We start from the raw sequence: 15100 nt of genomic DNA, 5'->3' as shown, positions 1-15100 counted from the left end.
TGCCGATCTTTATTTTAATAGTGACAATGGTGGTGGTGGTGTAGCTGTTAACTCGCACTTTGTCTATGCTTTGAACTTGATGTTAATTATACAAGTGATCTAAAAGATCTTATATTAGTTTATAGAGGGAGTACTTCATAAAGTAATTCTGCTGTTAATTATGCAAATATGTTTCTGAGTGCCTACTGAGCTAGTTGTACTTCATAAAGTAATTCTGCTAGTGTTGGTTAATCAGGCTGCTTAGTGCCGGCATTTTCTATCACTGAAATGAAAATTAATTGGATTACTGGAGCATATCATTCAGTAACAATATTACCAGAAGATACACTCTCAAATCTGACTTAAAGCAGTTGCTTTATGAAGTTGCTCAGAGAAAGAAGTGCGATAACAATCTAATTACATTTTGAAGAAGTCCTTGAGCGTGGATAAATTATGCTACAGCAACACTCTTTTCTCTTTATTTATTTTTGTTTCGTTGCTAGTGCGTGGACGAAATATGCTAAGCATAGCTGCGAATTTGCACGGAGTAGTTATTTTTCTTTTGAGGATTGTATTTGGTATTCATCACAACACGCACAGATTGTGGACTAGTCTAACTCATCACAAATTAAGATTGATTAAATCTCCTTTTTAAGAAATCAATATGAGATCAACCTACTGCAAGTGCATCAATCAACAAAGTTATGTGCAGGCAAGGGGCAAATCGTAAGCTATTTGCTATGACTTGTATTAACAACTAGCGCTCATATAGTTCCACTTCCCATCTCACTTAGACAGAGAAGGCTAGGCTAAAGTTCGGCGAAAAAGCTGCTTTGAGCTGTGTAATGTCAGCCGAGAACGCTATAAGTTTTTGGTTGGGATCTCTTTTTTCCTTTTTAGATAAAAGGCGTCCTTTATTTCATGTGGTGATCACAGGAATACATAGATTGGGTGGTGTATTGGAGAACCATACATGACGGCCAATGACCACCCGAATTTGATACTACCCCTAGCTCTCGGATGAGTGTGGAAGGAGGCGGGGATGAAGGTAGCAAGGGGATTTTTTTTTTTTTTTGAAACGGAGGCAAAAGATTTGCCTTTGGTAGCAAGGAGATTTGGAACTCGCTTTCGTTGATTGCCCATGCATTAGGGGAGTAACCAAAGCCTCGAGTTCATCGTTTGGTAGAACTGCATCATCCTCGCACAGTGACTAGACGCATTCCACCACGTTACATTCAAGCACAGAATGCCGCTATGAATCAAGCGACAATTTCATGTTTCACATACGAAAACACACTCTTCGTCCCTTGCAAAACACTCTTATATTATGGTGCAGCGGGGGTAGTTAATAAATGAGGCAAACATTTTGTCTCCATTTCAGAACAGAAAGAAATGCTTAGAGTAAAACTATAGATTAATACGTCCAAACATTCACAGGAGGTTGTACGGAATGCAAATACCAGCACCTATATATTATAATATCCATCTATTAAGCAATACTATAACTGTAACAAATTACAACATTTCAAGCCCAAATAACATAATCAGTTAAAATTCTTCAAAAGTTCAAATACAAGCACAAGAACCTTAAATCAAAACCCCAGTCATAGCTCATAGCAATACACAAACCACTTCTTGCACAACCCGATAAATAGCTCGACAGTCGACACCCAGTCTTTCCATAACCAAACCTCTCCAGTAGCAGCGAACACGACTCCAGGCATATGTATTATCAAGTACGGGCTGCTCCGATGCTAGCGGTGCGAGACCATTTTTGCGCCATTAGCCACGAAGGCAGACCCATAGGCATACTCAGTTTCCGTCTCAGGACAGATGATTGGTTCTTCCATGGTACTCATGGCCTTTTACCCCCTTGTCTTGGCCCTCTTCATTCCAAGGCTGTTGTGGAAAGGGGATGCGGAACCAGATCTTTGCATCCCTTCTTCACGGAGGGTGCCGTTGAGCATTGCAAGCTCCCGGAGCTGCTGCTTCTTGAAGAAGTCCTGAGACTCGTCCTGCTTATAGATAATAGAATGCAATAACTTTGAGGCACTGGTTATGCAGAATCAGAAGTCAAATAGAGGAGATATCAATATAAATACATACCATTGGCCTTAACAGATCCTCAAGGATCTCACGGGCTTGCATCAGACGAGCATCAATAATTTCAACAGGCAGCTCTGCCTCAACCAATATATGTAGGGGTTCATTAAGATGTTCATATCCTGGCTTTCCACGCATCATGTCCTCCTACAAAGCATTACCACAAACTACAAGGTGAAGTCGACTGAAGTATATAACAAACACAAGCACGCAGAAATGGAAGATAATAGCACTTGAATGACATATGGTTACCACTGGAAACAGGCCGAAAACAAGTTTCTTTTTTCCACCAGAACCAAGCAATTCTTTGGTGATAATTCAGTCATGCAGAAATATTTAAGCTCAGAAATTAAAGTTAACAATAAGAAGCCACTGGGAGAAAACTGAAAAACGGCGAGTATAGATAACTAGAGATAGGAGTGGGTTGGCATAAAAACTAAAACCCAGGTTCCATTTATAACATGGGATAATAGGAAAGGTGAAAATGATATAACTCTCCCTAAACATGCTTATATGGTACAAATTTGCTTCAAACATAACCAATAAATTTGCTCCAGATTTGCCAATATATCCAACTGAGGAGATTAAGAAAGCATGGTATCAAGAGTTTTACCCGAGCTGGATCTTTAATGCTACCGCGGCCTCTTATAAGAACACGGCAGTCAGTAGTTGCCTCCACTCGCTTCAAGGAATTTCCTCTGGGACCAAGGATGCGACCAACAAAATTGTACTAGAAAAATAAACAAAAAGCATCATGACACAACTCCCACAACAATTCAAAGTGTAATAGCATAGTAATATCACACTTACTGTTGGATATTTGTCTACTGGGATATCAACCCTCATTGTTTTCTTCCCAATTAGTCCAGACGAGCTGCCTTGAGAGCCTCCAAGCCAGCTATAAGCTGCTGATGAACTCTGCAATGGTTACAGCTCGATTATTTAGAAAAATGGATATGGAGCGACAGGAGTAGCTTTTGCCGTAAGCATTTGAAAAGGTAGAAAATTCAAGCCAAATGTAAAGAACTAGTCAACCACACATGACTTATGAGCAATCAGAATAGTTACAGGATTATGCTTAACAGTTAACAGTGATGAAGTCCTGAACTACTGACACGTGAGTTCTGTTTCTTGTTATTCTATTGACAAAATGAGGTTCCCAAAGCTGACAAGATGATATTTATGACCAATAACGATAGGTTTACCACAGTTCGTTTTGCTATCGATATCATAAAGTTCTACAAAGTGAACACTATTTTCCAGTTCAGATACTCACAAGTATTGTGTAATAATCATCCTGACTCATCTTTAGGTAGCAAGGAAAATGTGTGATAAGTAGCATCACTGTGACGAACTAGCAAACTGACGTTAGCATGCCAATTAACTAGCATACTGGTTAGACTTCTGACATATGGTGCTGGATTAGTGAGTTAGAGTGTTAGCATGTTATCCGAAGTTCCAAAATCCAACACTTGCGATACAGAGAAGAGTTTAATGGCATCTTTTGAACCCTCCGCCTGGAAGGGATAATAAAGTTAGCAAAGCTGGCATAAGGATCAAGCAGTATGAAGAGCATTAGCTTCAGCAGTGCAAAAAGCAGCTTGAAACCCCGGATTTAAGATTTCAGGAACAATAAATTAGCATAAGGATCAAGTGGTGCAAAGAATGTAACCAGCTCTGTTAGTGTCAGTCAGTTAGAAAAACCTGATCTAAGGTTTCAAAAATGGTAATTAGACATGTAAGAGTAAGTTATGTTAAATGGTCAGTATCCATACTTCTGATTGAAACGCTGATGTCCATCCATTCATATCAGTTGCTGCTCCATTTGAATATAATCCTCCCGATGTTAGTGGACTACCATGTTCAAAGCCACTTTGGTTTAAAAGGGAGGCGTTCTCCAATAGTGTGGAAACACGTAAAATTTCTGTTTCAAATTGCAATTTCAAGAACAAGATGTAGAAAGTCAGCAGTTAGAATTAGTGATTAGCAATATACATATATACCTGACGAGTTAGTGTAAATAACTAATCTAACAGAACTTTCGTCCCTTAACAATGAAAAATTAACAAAACCATAATAGTGTCAACTGCAAATCAGTATAGTTAGTTGTAAAGCATACATTTATGCTGAGAAGATATGCGAATAAATTAATTAATACACGCTTGCAGAAAAAAATAGTAGCAGGCCAAATATCTATAGAACAAGCAGAATTCAACAATATAAATAGAGCTACAACATTACAGCCAAACAGAGCAACACAAAAAAGGCATACGCCAAATGCACAAAAAATTGCATCTCTTTTGTAAGATTATTAATTACAGCTATAAAAATTAGCACACTGGTGTTTATCCAACTAAGTTGGAGCTTCCCTGTGATCCTGGTAATCTAAAATATCCTCCGCCACAAATAATCCCATCAAGGAAGGACATATATTGCCTCCATAGACATGCCATCTAGTGTCATGGGCATTCAGGTCAAGGGGGCATGAAATGTCTCTTTATATCATGATTAGTCAGAATTACTTCTGTTAGGGATAAGACAAGATTAGACTGCATTTATATTAGCTAATATATGATGATGATCTATTAGAGATTAGTTAATTAGATACTAAGTAGGCTATCCCCTACACAACAGATGCCGTGTACCTATTGTCATTGAGCAATGAGGGAGTCCGCTAGTAACTCTCTAAACCACCACGTTAAGGATTTCATTCCTTAATGATAATAGGGTACATGCTGTCTCTTTTATAGGCATGACATGCTTAGCCCCTCAACCATACATCTCTAACAGATCTAATAATCATATCTTCACCAACCAGATACAATCTAATCCTATATTATCTCTGGGGGAAGTAATCCTAACTAAACTTCATTTATAGAAATAGATGCTGTCATGCATCCCTTAACCTTGACCTAAAACCCATGACACCAAAGTATCGGCACAATGGTTTTGTTATCCTCTTACCAGTCCAAGAGTTATTTAGAAGAGGAGGATGTATTACAAATCTTCAGAATGTAGTTCGACTTTGAACTAAATGCGAAGAATGATTAAAAACATCCCGCTTCTCAAACAGGACAATAATGTGAATTTGGGACGCCCTTATCAAAAGCATGGACCCATGGCAAACACTATGTTTGATTCTAATCCTCAATGCAGTCAAAATAGCACAAAAATTCAAAGATGAACCATAAATCACAAACTAAAACCCAATCCCATCATTGAACAATCCAGCAATGCTGTGTATGAACACAGTGACTAACAATATGAACTAATAAATTCACTTGTTTGTAGCAATTTTGGCTGCAGATATTACTTAACGAGGCAAATGTAATGGCCACTCACAGACTCAAAAGGTGTTAGAAGTAACAAGTTAATAACTCAGATGTATTGGCACCACCGCATGAATTTATCAATCATAGATATGCTGCCGACAACAGAAAATTGCACGGCTTCAAGCTCACTGATGATCCTGACACATTGGGACGCGATAGAAAATGAGGTACTATGCAAGTTAGTACTTTCAAAAAGCATGCCGCCATCAGGTTGCTGAATGAGACAGTCAATGTAGTCCAGCAAGCCTCAGCCAAGTTAGTGAAGCCATTCATCTAAGACTAAGCTACAATGAGATGGTCGTGGGACACCATGCTCATAAAGAAGATTAGGCATGTAGAGCTGTGGCTGAGTGCATGAATTCATGGAGATAAAGATTAAGAGTCTAAACAAAAGCAGATGATGAGTGGCGAGGTGGGGTAGTGGTAGGTAGGGTGGTGAAGACAAAAGATATTAAGAGTTCTAATCATTTGCCAAGGCAATACTCCAGTGTAGTGGTTAAACATAAACAAGCAGGGGGGAGCACCAGTGTAGTGGTTAGCTAAACAGCAATCATGAATGAAGCAGCAGCAAGGTAAAATAAAAGCATATTGTTACTCATTTTATAAAACAAACAGAAGCAACAACCACAGTAGAATAAAAGCATATCCCACCACACAATATGTACAAAGTAAATGCACACAACAAGAATGACTGATTTTGTGGCAAATCTAGCTCAGCTGCAGATGAAAACAACTTCCTTTGTAGGAAAAAGGCTAACCACCATAAGCAACAAATCAGAGGTACACGAAAGTCAAATATTCTCGCCATCACGACAGAATATTCCGAATCGTGTGGAAGAGGCAGCAACTGGACCAGCACGCAGATGCTATATCAGAATAACACAAATGGCATGATTACATGAGAGCTCACCTTGATTCAGCAAGCGGATGCTATGAGGGAGCACCGGGACAAACGGGTTCAGCTTGTGGCGCTCCGCGAGCAGTTCCGCAAGGTACCTGGTAGAAAAACAAAGGACCATTATTACTCATCATCTGCCACACTTATCGTACAGCACAGCCTAGTCAGCTTTAATTTGGTGAATAACCAGCAAATCCCCCCTGGATCAAGAGGTACAGAATCACAAGCCGATCAGCAAAGGGAACCCCGGCCGAGGTGAGCGGCTGGCATGTTTGATTCAAGCAGCGAAACCACGACAGGACGCAATGGTTGCCGCAAAGGGGAGATCTCGCGGCGGGGAATCAGATCCGATCCCCAAAAGGCCCTGTACCTCACCGGGCTAAATCAGATTCAAGCGGCGAGCGGAACCTTGGTGACAACCCAAACAACACCGAATCGGCGGCGGGAGGGCCCGAATCTGGCCTCCCCGGCGCGATCGGAGCCTCGCCTCGCCCAAAGTCAGCGACGGCGGCCACTCCAACAACACGCAACACATACCCTCTAGTCTAGTCTAGCCTAGCCTAGTCCGCTGCACACACGACGAGACGGGGAGCTGGGGGGAGGAGGAGGAGGGAGCTTACTTCTCCTGGTCGGCGACGGCGGCGGAGGAGGCGCGGAGGCCAGAGATGCGCGGGGAGTGCGGGGTGGTGGACGGGGAGGGCGAGTAGGCCATGTACCGTCCCGACGACATCTCTGCAGCAGCAGCAGCTCTCCAACCGGCGGCGTTAGCTGGGCTAGCTGGCTAGGGTTGCGGTGGCGGCCTGCTCGCCCAGCGCCTACACGCTCTCTCTCTCTATCGGGATGGCGGCGGCGGCGAGAGGAGGAAGAGGGGGAGGGGGAGGAGGCCGGGCGATGGGCTTATAAGGAAGCGAGGGAGGAAGGGGATGACGATGCGCCGCGCGACGCGGTAACTAGCGGAGCGGGTGAGTGAACAGTTCGGTGCGGACGCGGGGGAGGGGAGGGGAGGGGCCGCGGCGGCGCCCGGTCCTGATCTCCTCGCCTCTCCGGGTTCGGTTCGGTTCGGCGGCCGGTAAAAAAATGCCGGGAAAGTGGTGGGACGTTGGGGGAATTCCGGAGGGGCGAGTCGCTCGGCTCCGTGCGAGGGAGTCAACATGCAGCAGTGGTTGGTGAGGTTTTATCGGGATCGATCGATCGATCGATCGGGCCCGGTTGATTTCGTTTTACCTGCTGCTTCTAGAAGACTAGGCGAGCTGAATATCGGTATATGCGTTGTGTAGTAGTACTAGGTATCTAGTGTGAACATGGAGCGAGGTAGAGTGTGAAACTGAGGGAGCTGTCCGTGCTGCTGCCGCCAACAACGCTGTTTTAAGCTTAGGATTTTAGGTGACGTGATTAGAGGGACACTGTTTTGGGGCCTGCTATGGCCATCACGCGTGTTTTATGTCACGTTGTTCATCAGTTTTTTAAAATTGTTTTGGGGCCTGCTATGGCCATCACCCGTGTTTTATGTCACGTTGTTCATCGGTTTTTTAAAATTGAAATCGAATCGATCGTTGATTTCAAAAGGAAATCTGTTGGTATCATGTCATTAATCGGTGTTGAAAATTTTCTTGCATTTTCTTTCCATCTTTCAACTACTAGGGCATCACACTATGCATGTTGTCGGTGTTGTTGAGACTTGAGACCAACAACGCCGTTGAGGGACAACGTACTTGGTTGGAAGGGTGCGAGCGGTGTATCGAGATGATATGATAGACGTTTTACTTAGGTTCAAGCACTCAAGAGGATCGAGTACGACTCTGCTCTTGTCTCCGGCGGTTGTTTTGCTCAGGTAATCACTGACGATCGTAAAGGATGACCGAAGGACATCAGTTTTACGGATTACATGCTTTTATCCTTGCGGCAAAGAGAAATAACATAATGATAGATGAAAACCGTTGCATTATATATGATCTAAAATGTGTTAGATCTCCCGAGATGGTCCCTAGCTCGACTTATAAATCTGGTCAAGTTAGGGTTAGATGGCTCACGGTTGTATTTTTTTTATGGGCTTATGCCCTTTGGTTCTGTCGGACCATGTCGTACGTGTGTGGCTTCTTTCTTGCTTTCCCGTGACAGGGTCAGTCCTGAGCAGGTGCGTCCCGTGCGGCCGCACATGGCCCTCACTTGCCAAGGGACCCCACCTAGGTACATGGTACTATATACGAAGGCCTAGTTGCGTCTCGACAGCTTGACTTAAGTAATCACCAAAAAAAAGCCTGATCGAATAAGCACCCTTCAATTTTGCTGGAAATAAAGGAATCGACGAGTCACGCCTGTTCGTTCTTCTCGATGACTCCTCGTTCTCCTCTGCCTCCACGACTCCTCGTTCTTCACTTCTCCTCTGCCATAATAAAGCCGATAATGATGTGTTGCTCTCTTGTAGTAGATTATAGCCTTGTGGGCGGAATAATTAGAGGAGGAGATTATGATTTTTCTGATTTTGAACAATTTGCAACGTTTAGTACTTCCTATTCCTTTTCTATAAATTTCTTAGAACATCTGGCTATTTTTCATTCGATCTCCCCTGTCTTATTCGATTTGTTCCTGCCTGTCCACCATAGAAGAAAAGGAGGAGGGGGATTGGCGGCCGGCGTCAAGGAGGGGTTGAGGGGAGACTGAAGACGGTCCTGTTGCTAAATTGTATTGCTGTCGTTGCAAGATTATTGGTGGATTCGTTTGTGACAAGCCGCAGCCAGGGCAACTAGATCCAGGTGTTTTGTTTCCAACGTTCAATCTCATAGCTTTTGTAGTCTTTGTTTCTTGTGTTATGAGATATCATCTATAAAGTGTAAGTCTCGGCATGAGAAGAAACAAAAGAGAAAAGGAGAAAATGGATTTATAGAGTCCAAAAGGGACCATCAACAAATTTGTTAGGCCAAATAAAAGTTTTGCTAGTACTAATCAGGAACTAGCTCTAGTATATCCGGACAACCAAATAAACAATTAGATGAAAATAATAACAATGCTAATGATCATGAAAATATAGATAAGGGTGCTTTTGTGAGGGGGGTTCCATTTTTCTGTCTTTCACCGGGGCCTCAGATTGTCAAGGCCGGCCCTGCCTACCAAGTTGATAAGGTGCGTAGCTGGGCCGGAGTGGGCGACTGGGCACCTGATGAGGCCGCGTGTCGAGCCCCTTGTCCGAATGTCATGTCCTGATGTCATATTCTCGTTACACGTGTTCCTTACTATTACGGCGTCTTTGACTCACATGGTTGATATAATCATCAAATGTTTGATTTCACCTTAAGAAAACCGATTTTCTTGATACGTTTCATCCCTGCTTGACCCGAATTTCCCATCAGACCCGAATTTCTCGGCCCAAAACAAACCCCATCCCCGCCCGCCAAATAATCAACTCACTTCACTGGATAAGAATGAATGGCGGCGATCAACGTCGCCGTAGCGTGGCCATGTCGCTAGTTAGTTTCCTTGCTTTTGTTTACGTGCTACCGATAGCCGCGGAAATCATGCGTCGATAGGCTCGCGACAAGCCAGTCGGTACGCATGTGGCTTGCATCGGGGCGTACACTGCACAGTGTGATGAATGAAGCTTCTCCCCTCATGCATCTGCATATGCGTTTCCACCACCCACGGTCATTAAGAATAATTAACGCGGAACGTGTATCTTATGCCAGCACCCGACCTAGTTTCGCTAGTGAAGAAACTAGTATGAAATTGACAAAGCACCCGACATGTAAGGTGACGCTGGTCACCTAGGCTTCGTAGGCCGGTCCCTCCGTCGGAGGTGCAGTTTTGGAGTAACAGACGTGCATACATAGCCAGAGAAGCGTGGTTCAGCGGAGCACCTTGGTGAACACAGCGACGAGGACGTACGACTTTCACGCCTTCGTTGAACTCTGCAGCATGTTGAAAAATATATTATATACGTATATATATATATAATAAAATAGCTCCAAAACGCAGGGACGGCCGGACAGGATCAACTCGCTCCGAGAGCGATTACTCGGCGGGGCAAGATGAATGGCGACCGCTCGGCTGGGCGTCGCCGTCGAGCCAGGCTGTCCCCTCCGGAAAGGAAAAGGAGAGGCGAAGAAAAGGGAAAAGGTTTCGTGCGCTGATGCGATGGCTGGCGCTGGGAGAAAAGAGGAAGGAGGAATCCGTCCGTCTGCCCAACAACGTCTCCATTGGTGAGGTGGCGAGGCAACAAAGGGAGCCGACCCGAGCGAACTGGTGCCCGTTTGGTCCATGTGTCCACGAGGGCCTGAAGCGGACCGGTAACCTCGACGTCGAGGCTGGATATGCCACGGTGCAGCGGGGGATACCAGCCTACATTTTGCCAGTTTGATATATGCGGGGAATGATATTTGGTTCCTGGATGTATATAAACTACTCCCTCCGTTCTTAAATATAAGACCTTTTAGAGATTGTACTATTAACTACATACGGATGTACATAGACATATTTTAGAGTATAGATTCGCTCATTTTGCTCCGTATGTAGTCTTCTAGTGAAATTCCTAAAAGGTCTTATATTTTGAGACGGAGGAAGTAGATATGAAGATGTTTTTTCTTTGCAAAAAGAAAAATGAATTTCTTTTGCACTATTATATAAATTTTCGCAAAGGACTCCCTAGAGCCAAATTGAATATCCGTGTTTGGACGTGGATTTTTGGCTCTGGAGAGCATATGTTCCATAATGAACAGTAAAATCAAAGTAAATAGTAAATAAGTCTTAAAAATTCTGAATTTCTTTGTAGGTGTTCATATTAGTGTGGCAATTGTGCTTGTCAATTTTCGTGTCATATGGGATAGCGGTGCTTCGTTGGTGGAAAAAAATAAGTGTAACATTTGGAGGTAACATTTGACGTTTGAATTGTTCATTTTGCACAGTCCAAAATACTTAAGTTTTTTACCTGTCAATTTGCACGTGCCATTTGAATGTGTCAACGAACACATCAATTTTTTTTTACATTTGTAAAATGTATTTTTAACACGCAGGAGCATATGCTTCCTAGAGCCAAATTGAATATCCGTGTTTTACTTCACTTTTTTTGGTGTAAAGAAGAGTTTTATTTCACAATTATGGTGTTACAACGAACCAATTTATGGTTGGATGGTTAGGTGAACAGTGATATTTTCAGTCTATCAATGTTTAAGTCTTGGTCTTCGTATTTGTTTATGAATTTTTAGCTATGTGTGTTTAGTGGGAGGAGATGTTTTGTCGACTACGAGGCGCATTTGATGACTTCGCCAGTCTTAAAATGAAATGTCGACTCAACTTCACATAGATACTTATAGAGATAGGGTGTACATGTGTATGTTCATAGAGATGGTTGTATGAACGTATAAATGGACGCATACTTTTGTTTGCTAAAAAGAAAAGATTAGTGTGTTACAGCCAAGAGGTAAAAGTTTCTCAATACCAGGGAGACTTTGACCTAACCACACAACCATGATGCACTCTACGCGACTATATTTTCTCAAACAATTTGCTAATTTTGTGTGGTAGTAACACACTAAATCGGGTCAGAAAATTCGTGCACAGTCAACCTTTTTCACAGACCTAGATTTTGTCTTCTTTGCTGAGAGCTGCTCAGATGTCCAAATAAGATGAAATTTGGAGCGGATTTCACGCATCAAATTGTCTACCTCGATTTCTTTTAGTATTTGTATTGATTTTTTTCGTCAACGCGGGTGCAGATGCACCCGAGAGCCGAAACGTCGCTCTCGTAACATTTGTTGCATCTATGTTATTTACATACAATGTACAATTGGATCGTTTCTACATATAAGTGGAGTAAACATATCTCATTTCGTTGATAATATTGTAGCATAGATTTGTGAGAGGCACAAATTTGTAGGTCTTCAATTTGATTAGTGAAATATGTGTTATATGCCCACTAAAAGCATTGCTTTTTTTTTCCTTTTTGCAAATTGCATTGTTGAATTTGTTGTTGAATCAAGTTTGTAAACATGACTTTTGGTCACCATTGGTCATGTAAGGGTAAGCAATAAAAAACATATACTTTTGGTGGCATATTAACATACTCCTCCGGATGGGAATATATTTATGGCATAGGGTTTTAGGTCTTCGATTTTATTAGCAAAAGATTTGTTGTTTGCCATAAAAATATATTTAAATTCGTCGCTGAATGCAGTTTCTGAACACATGTTTTTTGTGGCATATTATATATGCTCCGCTAGTTAAATTGACCACTTAAGATCTCGTGCGAGACTTCTATTCCCATTCAGTGGGAGTATTAAAGCAATTTGATTGTAATTCAACCAATAGTGTGTTTGCTTATGTCTTTTGTTGAATCTTTTTGGGTAGAATTCACTTCCTACATACATAGTTTTCTATAAGCTTGGCCAAACCAAAGACCTTAAAACATGTATTGTCTTATAAATTTAGATGTCGGGCTAGGAAATAAAGGAGTCACATTTTACTTCTCCTTCTATGGTGGCCGCTCTGTGATGTGGGCGGTGAGCGGTGTCTCGGACATGGATGGAGGGGTGGTGGTCTGCATGGTTGACTCTCCGGGGAGCACCACGGCGGTGGCTTTTCCCTCTTGGTTGTGAGGGAGGCAAGAGATGTTGCGACATGTGTCTTAAGCATGCTCTTTGTATTTGGCAGTGGTGATGCCCATATCCGGGTATAGGGATCAGATCCCGTCGCGCATGTCCACGAGGCCTTCTGATGACACGATGGAGCTACCGAGCGAAAGCTCCACGCTTTGTCGTTGTCGCAGCCAACGTCGTCATGGTCCCTTTTCTCGAAGACGTCGGCATGGTGTTCTTTTTCATGTCAGGGTTCCGGGTGAAAACCCATGTCCATGATGAACTCGACAACGGCGATGCTTAGCGTTGTTTTCCCTACTGGAGATGTTATCATGGAGCTTGTGTTTTAGGGAGTTGTGTAACGGTGTACTCAATTCTTCATGTTTTTTCTTTTGATAGTGTAGGCTTGTCTTGCGTGATACGGTTATTTTGGGATTCACGTTGTTTAAGGGGGTACTTCACTGTCTTGCATCATGTACTCTCTTTGATTGTTGCTTTATATATAAAGTGAGACGTAAGTTTGTTTCAAGAAAATGTTGTATGGTTTGTCAAACAACATTCTCACGATCTTCCTAACATATTTACGTGCAAGGTTCCATCCTGGAGAGTGCACCTGTACCCAACACATTTACTACCAGTACGTTGCATGAACTCGGTTTGAGACGGGCGTTGGTGGTTATCTAGAGATGAACGGTAGTTTTCTGAACGAAGGTGACAAACGCTATGAAATCCACTCCCACCCACTGAATCGCATGTGATATGAACAGGGGTACACTACTCACCGACGCAAGTCCCAGTGGCCACCAACCATTGCCAACGCCATGAAAACACGAGGTCCCGGCTCGATCGACATCGACCGATCCCTTGGCCCAGAGTCCAGACGGCTGGAGCCTGTCGGAAGGACGGACATAATCATTCTCGTCGAGACGGCACCACACGTCCACACGCGCAGCGGCGGCGTCCAGAGGGGCAGGCGCCGTTGGCCAACTCGAAACAAAAACGGTGGTTGCGGCAGCGGCAGCGGCAGCGCGATGGAGCGACGCGGGTATCCAATGCCGCTGCCGATTCTGGTTGGCAGTTATCATAAGGCAGGTCTCGGACACGCTGTAGTCTGGCACTTTTGCCCACCTGTACTGTACTGATCGAGCTCATCGATTTCCCTTTCTCTTTTATATTTATAACAAAACCCGCACGTAGCTGTGATACGGAGCATATGCTGGAGAGATAAAATATAGGTAGAATGGGTAGAACTGTGCGAACGGAGAGGTCAAATGATTGGTGCGGCGCCGGCGTAGTGTTCTGTAAGTTTTGGAGCACGATGTGACACTGTAAATTAGGGTTTCCTTTCAATAGTTTTATTAGTTGTCATTTTTTCAAGAAAAGGACGCATATCTACAAAGGTTCACTGAAAGTACAAATCATTCACGTAATGAAAAATACATCGAGATCATAGGCCACTAGAGTCGTGAGAACGAGCTGATGCCGCGCCCATTCCCCTACCAGAGTCGGCCTACCTTGTCAATTACCGCCGAAAAGCCACCGTAAACCACCCCATCCCCCACCCGGGAAGCATCATTGTTTATCTTTTCATGCATATACGATGCATCATTCTCATATAAGTTTTCCTTCTCCTGTAAGTTTTCCTTCTCTAGCCTTCTTGTGCATGATAAGCTTCTACTTTCTTCAAATGTTCTTGCAAGGGCATCAACAAATACCATATATAGTAACTTGTTCTGGAATGATTAGGATAACAAGAAATATAAAATGGTCAAATGGAAGTCCATTTGTAAAACTAACAAGCTTGGAGGCATGGGTGCTTGGCACTTATATCATGAATAAATGCATGTTTGCTAAATGTTCCTCGAAGTTCTTTAACTCTCCTGTCGCTCTTTGGTGAGAGTTGTTGAAAGCTAAATACCTTCCACGAGGTGATCCATCCTTGCTAAACCTAGAGTGATCTCAACTTTGAAAAACCTTTGTCAAAACCCACAATCTAGTTAGAAACACTCCAATTTTGTGGTGTGTAATGATGATTGTATTCTTTTTGGACTAGACTGACGGACTGGGAAGGGCCCTCTGAAGGACCGCTTTCCGGCCCTCCTTTCTTACTTTGTTGTCTAGCATATACTTGCTGAAGTTGCTCCTGGTAGCTGGTAAGTTGATATCCGTCGATCTATCCCTCCTCAGAAAATGGATGATCCATGAACGCTTATTTGTCGAGATCT

The 15100-nt window shown here is 43.1% G+C and overlaps 1 protein-coding gene across 2 annotated transcripts; it reads right to left on the bottom strand.

Annotated features, from left to right (window-relative positions):
- Positions 1–1450: 1450 nt before the first annotated feature.
- Positions 1451–7295, bottom strand: LOC123401377 (KH domain-containing protein At5g56140-like). Of its 2 annotated transcripts, none has more exons than XM_045095164.1 (7): positions 6933–7295; positions 6325–6410; positions 3858–4006; positions 2893–3000; positions 2696–2812; positions 2086–2229; positions 1451–1997 (listed from the first exon to the last, which is right to left on the bottom strand). In XM_045095164.1, exons 1-7 carry the CDS (start codon positions 7040–7042, stop codon positions 1845–1847), a joined length of 867 nt encoding a protein of 288 aa, XP_044951099.1. In that variant the 5' UTR covers positions 7043–7295; the 3' UTR covers positions 1451–1844. The 2 variants fall into 2 exon arrangements, with proteins under 2 accessions (XP_044951099.1, XP_044951100.1); XM_045095165.1 differs by having other exon boundaries at positions 1451–1994.
- Between the last annotated feature and the right edge of the window lie 7805 nt (positions 7296–15100).

The sequence above is a fragment of the Hordeum vulgare genome, chromosome 6H, assembly GCF_904849725.1.
Source record: "Hordeum vulgare subsp. vulgare chromosome 6H, MorexV3_pseudomolecules_assembly, whole genome shotgun sequence".
Classification (NCBI taxonomy): Eukaryota; Viridiplantae; Streptophyta; class Magnoliopsida; order Poales; family Poaceae; genus Hordeum; species Hordeum vulgare.
The sequence above is the reverse complement of the archived record's forward strand: the minus strand, read 5'-3'. Positions and strand labels throughout refer to the sequence as shown.